The 9,983-nt window shown below is 49.9% G+C and overlaps 2 protein-coding genes across 2 annotated transcripts; one reads left to right on the top strand and one right to left on the bottom strand.

The window, feature by feature from the left end:
* Positions 1-2,267: 2,267 nt before the first annotated feature.
* Positions 2,268-3,678, top strand: Spata25 (spermatogenesis associated 25). Its single transcript, XM_013010847.1, has 2 exons — positions 2,268-2,322; positions 3,047-3,678. The coding sequence occupies exons 1-2, from the start codon at positions 2,268-2,270 to the stop codon at positions 3,676-3,678; spliced, it is 687 nt and encodes a 228-aa protein (XP_012866301.1).
* A 1,928-nt stretch (positions 3,679-5,606) lies between these two features.
* On the bottom strand, positions 5,607-7,127 carry Zswim1 (zinc finger, SWIM-type containing 1). The gene has a single exon (XM_013010846.1). It carries the CDS (start codon positions 7,125-7,127, stop codon positions 5,763-5,765), a length of 1,365 nt encoding a protein of 454 aa, XP_012866300.1. The 3' UTR covers positions 5,607-5,762.
* Positions 7,128-9,983: the final 2,856 nt, after the last annotated feature.

Below are 9,983 nucleotides of genomic sequence, written 5' to 3'. Positions count from 1 at the left end.
CCACTTCCGGCTTTTTTCTTTTTGCTTATGTGATGCTGAGGAATCGAACCCAGGGCCTTGAGCATACAAGGCAAGCGCTCTACCACTGAGCCACCTTCCCAGCCCTATCCCAGATTTTCTAATGCAGAAGCATTAGGTCTAGATGGTTTTTTAAAACATCTTGATTCTAAGGTTCAGAGTTGGGAAGCATTTCCGCCGAACAGGGACTTTAACCCTGGCACATATAGTTTCTTTCTTTCTTTCTTTCCTTCCTTCCTTCCTTCCTTCCTTCCTTCCTTCCTTCCTTCCTTCCTTCCTTTCTTTCCTTTTTTGTTGGTCATGGGGCTTGAACTCTGGACTTGGGCATTGTCCCTGCGCTCTTCAGCTCAAGGCTAGTGCTCTACCACTTGAACCACAGTGGCACTTCAGGTTTTCTGGTAGTTAGTTGGAGATAAGAGTCTCACAGACTTTCCTGCCTGGGCTGGCTCTGAAACATGATCTTCAGATCTCAGCCTCCTGAGTAGATAGCATTACAGGTGTGAGCCACTGGTGCTCTGCACATATAGTTTCTTAAAGAGCTTAAAAATATGGTGCTCTGGGGCTGGGAAGATGGCTCAATGGCAGAGTGCTTGCCTTGCATGCATGAGTCCCTGGGTTCGATTCCTCAGCACCACATAAGCAGAAAAAGCTCAAGTGGTAGAATGCTAGCCTTGAGCTGAAGAGCTGAGGGACAGTGCCCAGGCCCAGAGTTCAGGCCCCACGACCGGCAAAAAAATAAAAATAAGTATATATATATTTATTTACTTATTATATATATGATACTCAGCCCAGTGCTGGTGGCTCATGCTTAGAATCCTAGCTATTCAGGAGGCTGAGGCTGAGGATTGTTCAAAGCCAGTTTGGGCAGGAAAGTCTGTGAGACTCTTATCTCCAATTAACTAGCAGAAAACTAGCAGTGGCACTGTAGCTCAAAGTGCTAGAGCATTATTAGCCTTGGGACAAAGAGCTCAGGGACAGGCCCTGAATTCAAGCCCCTTGACTGACCAAAAAAAAAAAAAAAGATACTCAGGATCCTGGTTTGTCTGGTGTGAGGCTATCCATCAGAATGGCAAAAAGCTTCCAGGAAATTCTACTGTATGGCCTAGACTGAGAATCAGTGCCTGAGAGCAAACATTTAATTTTGCAGAGGGGAAACTGAGGCCCAGAGACAAACATGTATTTGTCCAGTGTCAAGTAACAATGATTGAATGAAGTATACTCTGTGTCTCACACTACAGGGTTGAAAACTCTAGCTTCCTCATTTATCTGTTTTTGTTTTAGTTCTGAGGCTTGAACTCAGGGCCTTGCAGCCTGCAGGGTAGAGGTGTAACAGCTCCACTCCCAGCTTTTTGCTGATTAATTTCAGGTAAGAGTCTCACAGACTTTCCTGCCCAGGCTGGATTCAAAACCACAGTCCTCAGATCTCAGCCTCATGAGTAGCTAGGATTACAGGTGTGTGCTCCAGCACTGGCTGGATTCTTTGATTTGTGTCTCTCACCATTAGCTTTTGAATGGATGATCTTATCTAATTGTGGCTGACAGCCAGGTCCTCTCAGGTCTCACAGCTCAGCATCTGAGAGCCTCTCACATCTGGTCCTCACAATTTCCAGGGAGGTAGATATTGAGGAACAAGACAGTCTAGGTGGGCTGGGGAGGCAGCTTTGTGGTAGAGCTTAAGCCTAGCATGCACAAATCCATGGGTTAGATCCTTAGCAGTGCAAAAAAAAAAAACCCAAAAACAAATTAAAAATTATCAGTTGAGGTGTTGGTGTCTCATGCCTGTAATTCTAGCTACTAAGGAAGCTGAGGTCTAAGGATCGCGGTTCAAAAGTCCATGAGATGCTTCTCTCCAATTAACCACCAGAAAACTGGAAGTCAAGCTTTGGCTCAAAGTGGTAGAATGCTAGTCTTGAGCAAAAAAAGCTCAGGGACAGCGCCCAGGCCCTGAGTTCAAGGCCCGTGACAAACCAAAACACATACACAAAAGAACACCCCAAAACACAACTCAAACAAACTGAAAGCCTTGCCCACGATACAGACAAAGGCCTAGAATACTCAGGTCTCATCCAGTGATTTTAACTCCCTCCCATTATCATATACAGGTTCTAGAATGAGTTGGTCAGTGCTGTGAGGTAGCTTGCCAGGCGGTGTAAAAGGGAGGGACTATCAGATGACATTCTAGAAGGGTGGACAAAGTAGGGTAGTGGACCTAGGACTATTCCCTCACAAACAGGAGCTTTGGAGAAGCCATGTCCTACTTCATGTCTCCACAAACCCATCCAGGTCGTCTGTCTTCTGGCCCAGGTGAGACAGGCTCCCGGGAGGTGGAGGTTTTGCCAGGCATTTTTGGGCTAGCCTTGGAATCAAGCCATGTTGAAATTGCCAATTACTTACTACCCATTTGCTTATTTATTTATCCAACATCACCCACACAGTGTAGGAACTGGATATGAGTAACAACAGTTCTGAACCTTGAAACCCAAGTCCTCTTGGGTGTTCGTGTTGTATGTGTGTGTGTTGTGGTTTGCACTCAGGATCTAGGTACTGTCCCTTAGCCTTTTTTTAAAATTCAGGGTCTGGGTGCTGTCCTTGAGGATTTTTTGCTCAAGTGTGGCATTCTACCACCTGAGCCACAGCTCCACTTCTGGCTTTTTGGTGGTTCCTTGGAGATTAGAATCTTTCCTGCCTGGGCTGACTTTGAACCATGACCCTCAGATTTCAGCCTCCTGCGTAGCTAGTATGAGCCACTGGTGCCCAGCTCCTTGACTCCTTTTGCTTAATGCTGGCACTCTACTACTTGAGCCATGGCTCCATTTCTGGCTTTTGGGGGGTTACTTGGAAGTAAGAGTCTTCTGGAATTTCCCGCTGGGGCTGGCTTTGAAACTCCAGCCTTCCGAGTAGTTAGGATTAAAGGCAGAGCCAATAGTGCTTGGGTTGGTTCTCAATTGTTTCTGAGCCCACACTCTGCCCCTCAGGGCCTGTCCTCTGAGACCAAGAATAACATCCCATCTCATTCCTGTCTCTGCAGGTGGGGCTGCTTCTCCCGGTTCATCCCTTGGCCTTTCTGGTCCTGCAGAGCCAGTGGTGATGGCTTCTGGTGGACTAGGCCCACTGAGCCAAAAAGCTGAGCAGGTGGTACCTGCTGCCCAAGCCTGGAGCCCCACCCTGGCAGTGCCTGAAACAAGGGGCTGCCCCGGGGGCCCCAGCTGGGAGACACTTCGGAGGAAGGAATACGGCCGATACTGCCCCCAGTTCTCCCCTGGGAGGCAGCCCGAGAGCTTGGGCTGGGAGGATGGCAACTCCAGAAACAAAGCTTCCCGCCAGGGTGGCCCCAGCAGGCCTGGGCCCGTGCTGCTGTGGGGGCTGTCTCCGGGGGTTCTGCCCAGGCCCCCTGAGCCAGGGGGCAAGGAGGCTGGCACCCAGCCCGACATCTGCATTCTCACCCTGGCCATGATGATCGCTGGCATTCCCACAGTACCCGTCCCAGGCCTTCGGGAAGAGGACTTGATCCGGGCGGCTCAAGCGTTCATGATGGCCCATCCTGAGCCAGAGGGTACAGTGGAGGGGGCACAGTGGGAGCAGGCACATGCCCATACAGCCGCTGGGCAGATGCCCCTAGTGAGATCGAGGAGGGGCCAGCCTCCTGGCTCCTGCTTATAGCTGGATGAAATAGCACCACACAAATAGGGTGGCTTCTCCGTATGGTTTTTGGGCAGCCAGGGCTGGGGGTGGGTGGTCCTATGGCAGCGATGGGGACAGGGTGTGCGGTTGAGCTAATCGGACAAATCCCTGTCCTTTACCAGAGTCTAGACCCTGCAAGTTTCTTCCAACACCACTAAGACAAAAGATAGGGCTGATCAGATGAATTCAAATGATCCAAGTGTTGAGATCCACTTACAGAGAGGCTTAGGCCATGTGAATTTTCCTCTTGCCTTTTGAAGGCAGATGCTAGAATGGTAGGCAAAGGAAAATGAACAGTGTGGGGCTGGGAAGGTGGCTCAGTGGTAGAGCGCTTGCCTTGCATGCATGAGGCCCTGGGTTCGATTCCTCAGCACCACAGAAGCAGAAAAAGCCGGAAGTGGTGCTGTGGCTCAAGTGGTAGAGTGCTAGCCTTGAGCTGAAGAGCTGAGAGATAGTGCCCAGGCCCAGAGTTCAGGCCACATGACCAACCAAAAAACAACAAACAGTGGGCTGAGCCCTTGCTAGGTGTCCAGACCAATTGGAACCCTACTCTTCTTTTAATCTGAGTGCACTGTGAGGTGCACTGTGAGGAGCTCTGTGTGTGTGTGTGTGTGTCTGTTGGTTGGTTGTGGGTTTGAATTCTGGGTTTGGGTGCTGTCCATCAGCTCTCCAGCTCCAGGCTAGCACTCTACCACTTGAGCCCAGTGCCACTTCCAGTTTTCTGGTGGCTTTATTGGAGATAAAAGAGTCTCATGGACTCTCCTGCCCTGGCTGGTTTTGAACCAAGATCCTCAGATCTCAGCCTCCTGAGTAGCTAGGATTACAGGTGTAAGCCACCAGCACCTGGTTAGGAGCGTTTTTTTTTTGGGGGGGGGGTCGGTTGTGGGGCTTGAACTCTGGGCCTGGGCGCTGTCCCTCAGCTCTTCAGCTCAAGGCTAGCGCTCTACCACTTGAGCCACAGCGCCACTTCTGGTTTTCTGAGTGGTTTATTGGAGATAAGAGTCTCACTGGCTTTCTTGCCTGGGCTGGCTTTGAATCATGATCCTCAGATCTCAGCCTCCTGAGTAGCTAGGATGACAGGTGTGAGCCACCAGTGCCTGGCTTAAGAACCCATTTTTACAGATTAAAAAACTGAGGCTGGGGCTGGGAAGTTGCCTCAGTGGTAGAGCGCTTGCCTTGCATGCCTGAGGCCCTGGGTTCGATTCCTCAGCACCACATAAGCAAAAAGGTAAAAGCTGGAAGTGGCGCTGTGGCTCAAGTGGTAGGGCACTAGCCTTGAGCTGAAGAGCTGAGGGACAGTGCTCAGGCCCAGAGTTCAGACCCCACAACCGGACCAAAAAAAACAAAAAAAAACAAAAAAAAACTGAGGCTTAAAGAGTTGACTTGTCCAGAATTCCATAGCCAGTTAAAGATAGAATCAGGTCTCAAAAAATAAGGAATTGTTACTTTAGCCAGGCCTTTACCCAGTATCACACTCCAAATTCTATTCCTTTGGCAATATACCCTAAATGGCTATCAACAAAGGACTAGATAAGTATTGGAATAGGTAACATTCAACTTTATTGACCTGGGGATGGAGCAGGGATAAACATGTAGCAAGCCATGCTGAGCCACCCCTGTGGGAAGGTTCCCAGGCTAGCTCACACACAGGACCTGGGTCAGGTGACACATCTTAGACTGGACCAGTGGTTAGCATGCCCTCAACTTTACCACCCAAAGTTGTCTCTCTTATCTTAGACAGGGTTGCCTGGTTTCATAAAATCCTTGAGCCAAGAACTGTTTTATGAAAAGCTTGTCCAAACCCAACCAAGAACAGACTATGTGGCTATCACTTTAAACTACTCATAATTGGGCCTTTTACAGAAAAGATTTGCTAACTTCTGTCTTAGGAGTGAGACACATTCTAGATGAGCAGGCAGAGTAGAAGAGTTTTGTCTTGTTTCTGGAAGGAAGGCTTACAAAGCCCAGGTGTGAGGGTAGGGAGGGTGTGTGTGTGTGTGCACGTGCATGGTAGGAAGACGTGGATGTGCACAGGTGCAGGAGCATCTCTGGGTATGGAGTCATCACAGCTGCACCTGTTCATAAGGGCCAATCCAGCTGTCGGCTAGTTCCCTCAGGGTGCTGAACCGCCGCTCAAACTCATCCTCACTGCAATGCTGTAAGAGCTGACGCACCTCCTCGGTGAGGAGAGTCACTGCCAGGTGCTTATCCAGAGCCTCATCCCACTTGCTGTCCAGGATGCTGTCTAAACCGGTGGCACAGCCCGCTGTCCACTGAGTCTGCAGCATGTCTGGCTGGAGCACCTGATGGCGGGCACTGAGCATGGCCAGGATGTGGCGGCAGGGCAGGTGGAAGGCCTGGTGGAAGTAACAGCTGCAGCTGGCAGGGGGCTGGGGCTGCACCTTGTGAGTGTCCTCTAGGATCTGTATATTCATCTTTTCTGAGCCAGAGCCAATGAGGTGCACGGATTTCTGGACCACAGCAAACTCGGCCAAGCAGAGTTGGGCTGCTGGCGCTGTGCAGATGGCATTGAGGGAATGCTGGATGCTGGCTTCTACCAATTGCTGGACTTTGGGGCTGACATCTGAGGTGGTATGATGATTTGGGGGCCTCAGCGCCAGGCTGGAACTTGCTTTGTCTCCAGGGTTCTGCTGTATGTAGCAAAACAGAGAGGCTATGCCTTGCTTCTCAGATGGGGCAGTGCCAAAAGACTGACTGAGGATCCTGGTGGTGACCTCGAGGCTCTGGAAGTAGCGGCTGCTCTGGGCTTGGCTTCTCGAGCGGGGGGCCAGCCAGATGCGGTCATTGAGCAGCCAGTGTGAGTGGAGCTCAGGCAGGAGGGCTGGGGGAATATAGCTGCTCAGGAGCGAGTGCAGCCTCCTCAGGTTGCCTGTGGTGGCTGAGCACATGGTGTTCTGCAGGGAGGTCAGGAGCAATGTCTCTACCCGCTGCTCCAGGGACAACTGATAGAACTTGCCCTGGAGGAACTTACACACATGGAAGGCTGAGAGCAAGACCTCAGCTATGGGGAACTCCATGGCCAGAGTGGGCAGCAGGACAAAGTAGGGATCCACCAGGATGGTACAGATTCTCTCCCATGCTGGGTTAAACTTCTTGAACACCTGGAGCATCTGAGCCACGCCTTCTGCATTCTCTTTGGCAGGGATGGCAAAGTAGACTGCCTGGGAAAGAGGCCCCTGCAGCTGTACCCGAGGTCCATCCACCAGGAAGGTATATAACACCTTGCCTCTTGGGTTATAAGTTCGGTGGATAAATAGGATCTCAGGGAAATTGGCAAAGATACCTTGCATAAAGCAGCTCTGGTAGTTGAGAGAATCCAGCTGGGGAGTCTCGCTAACTTGGTGTAGTAGCAGCCTAGGTGGGCTCAAGTCCTCAACTAGAAGCCCATTCAGCATTGTGAGGGCCATGGTAGAGAGAGAGCTGGATCCAGTACTTCCTCTGCAGGATACTGTCAGGAATGCTTTGAGCGTCTTAAACTCCAAGGAAGGAATAACGTGAGGCTGGACAGTAGTTTCCAGATATTCTTCCAAAGATGGTTCTACAGAGAGAAACAGACAGTCAAGAAGACAGTAGGGACTTGGCTCTTCAATTAGTCATCTAGAACACTGTTCTAGGGGAGATATACAACAAACATGTACACAAACATGTATCTGATAATGGTTACAAAACCCACAAGACAGGTCAGAGAGTAAGATGTGGAAGGCATTAATACTTCAGTTAAGGAATTCAGGTAGACTCTAGTTGGGGGTAAGGTCAAGGTGATCCTGGAAATAAGACCTGAAGAAACCAACCATAGATATGGTTCCACCTGGTGCTGGTGGCTCTCACCTGTAATCCTACTCAGGAAGCTGAGGATGGCGGTTCAAAGCCAGGCGGGGCAGAAAAGTCCCCATGAGACTTTTTTGGTTGGTTGTGGGGCTTGAACTCAGAATCCCGGTGATGTCTATAAACTTTTTTGCTCAAGGCTAGCACTCTACCACTTTAAGCCATAGTGCCACTTCTGGGTTTTTTGGTGGTTAATTGGAGATAGAGTCTCACAGACTTTCCTGCCTGAGCTGGCTTTGAACTGTGACCATCAGATCTCAGCCTCCTGAGTAGCTAGGATTAAAGGCCTGAGCCACCAGCACCACGCAGTCTCCTTAAACTGTTTCGTGGGGCCTGAACTCTGGGCCCAGGTGCTGTCCCTCAGCTCTTCAGCTCAAGGCTAGCACTGTACCACTAGAGCCACAGCACCACTTCCAGCTTTTTTTGCTTATGTAGTGCTGAGGAATGGAACCCAGGGCCTCATGAATGCAAGGCAAGCACTCTACCACTAAGCTACATTCCCAGCCCTCCTGAAACTTTTTTTTTTTTTTTTTGTGGGTCATGGGGCTTGAACTCAGGGCTTGGGAGCTGTCCCTCAGCTCTTCAGCTCAAGACAAGTGCTCTACCACTTGAGCCACAGCACCATTTCCAGTTTTCTGAGTGGTTTATTGGAGATGAGTCTTTTGGAGATAAAAGTCTAATTGGAGATAAAAAATCTAGGACTGGCAGGGCACCGGTGGCTCACGCCTGTAATCCTAGCTACTCAGGAAGCTGAGATCTGAGGATCTCGGTTAAAAGCCAGCCCGGGCAGGAAAGTCTGTGAGACTCTTATCTCCAATAAACCACTAGAAAACCACAAGTGGTGCTGTAGCTCAAGTGGTAGAGTGCTCACCTTGAGCTGAAGAGCTGAGGGACAGCGCCCAGGCCCAGAGTTCAAGCCCCACGACGGACTAAAAAAAAAAAAAAAGTCTTGGACTTTTCTGCCCAGGCTGGCTTTGAACTTTGATTCTCAGATCTCTGCCTCCTTAGTAGCTAGGATTTACAGGCGTGAGCCACCAGCACCTGGCTCCTCCAGAAACTCTTACCTCTAATTAACCACTCAAAAATCAGAAGGGGAGCTGTGGCTCAAAGTGAAAGAACGTTAGCCTTGAGCAAAGGAGCTCAAGGACAGTGCCCAAGCCCTGAGTTCACATGTGCAAAAAAAGACAAAAGAGAGAGAAAAAGAAAGAAAAGAAAAAAAGAAAAGAAAGACAGGGTTCCAGGGGATAAAGAGTTGTGAAGGCCAGAGCTTTTTGGTTTTTCTTGTGTGTATGCATGCATGCATGTGTGTGTGTGTGCGTGCGTGTGTGTGCCTCACGCTCTCACTTGACTTTTTCACTCAAGGTTGGCTCTCAGCTGGGTGCCGGTGTCTCACGTCTGTAATCCTAGCTACTCCAGCCTGGGCAGGAAAGGCCATGAGACTCTTACCTCTAATAAACCACTCAGAAAACCGGAAAGTAGTGCTGTGGCTCAAGTGGTAGAGTGTCAGCCTTGAGTTGAAGAGCTGAGGGACAGCGCCCAGGCCCAGGGATCAAGCCCCATGACCGACAGAAAAAAAAGAAAGAAAGAAAGAAAAAGGCCAGCTCTCTACCAATTGAGCTACAACTCCACTTCTGGCTTTTTGCTGGTTAATTGGAAATAAATTATCTTAGGGATTTTGCTAGTGGGCCTGGCTTTGAACCACAATCCTCAAATCTCAGGATAACAGGCTTGTGCCATCTGCACGCGGCCAACGTGATTTTTAGTAGTCCAAGTAGTTGTACAGTCATTATTACTTACAAATTATTTCCTGGCATTCACATTCCTTGAGTCCTAGTATATTCAAGTGAACTGTAATTGCCTGCAATTTGCTGTAGGATCTTGGGCAAGTCAACGACGTTCTTCTCAGAGAAGCCTCAATCCCTTCCACTTTAAAATGGGACTAACCAAGTTATCTTCTCATGCCTCTATTTGGCCTCCAAACAAGTTATTGTACCCATTTTTCTGATGAGAAACTGGGGCTATTTATTTGCCCTCCTTTGCTGTCAGTAGCTGGAAGCCAGCTTTAGCTCGAGATCCTCATGGCTTTCCGAGGCAAAATCCTAGGACCAGAAAGGGGATGTAGCCTTTGACCTCTCACCTCTAACACGGGCGCGGGGTGGGAGGGGTCTGGATGTCTGTCGTTCGCGGCTGGAGTCCGGTGGAGCTGGGGAGGTTACTTGCCCACCCTTGGGGAGCGGTGCGGAGGCTGGGCGCGGAGAACATGTGTTTCACATTTCCACTCCCCGCGCAATCGACCCTAGCTATATCTAGTTGACCCTGCCTCCGACTTTGAGTGACCTCTAGACTCGCCAATCAGAACATCAACTTCACAGAGACTCAGGCCAATGGCCTAAGGAGTTCGAAGTCGGTCTTTGGTGCCACGGACCAATCGTAGCCCG

This window comes from Dipodomys ordii, unplaced genomic scaffold (genome assembly GCF_000151885.1).
Source record: "Dipodomys ordii isolate 6190 unplaced genomic scaffold, Dord_2.0 Scaffold13, whole genome shotgun sequence".
Lineage (NCBI taxonomy): Eukaryota > Metazoa > Chordata > Mammalia > Rodentia > Heteromyidae > Dipodomys > Dipodomys ordii.
This window is presented reverse-complemented; position numbering and strand designations above follow the sequence as displayed.

Bases quoted from the DNA above. Each gene is read 5' to 3' on its own strand.
- Spata25 (XM_013010847.1), top strand. From the start codon at position 2,268: ATGTCCTACTTCATGTCTCCACAAACCCATCCAGGTCGTCTGTCTTCT. The intron at 2,323-3,046 runs GTGAGACAGGCT...CTGTCTCTGCAG, and splicing joins TCGTCTGTCTTCTGGCCCAG to GTGGGGCTGCTTCTCCCGGT.
- Zswim1 (XM_013010846.1), bottom strand. From the start codon at position 7,127: ATGGCCCTCACAATGCTGAATGGGCTTCTAGTTGAGGACTTGAGCCCA.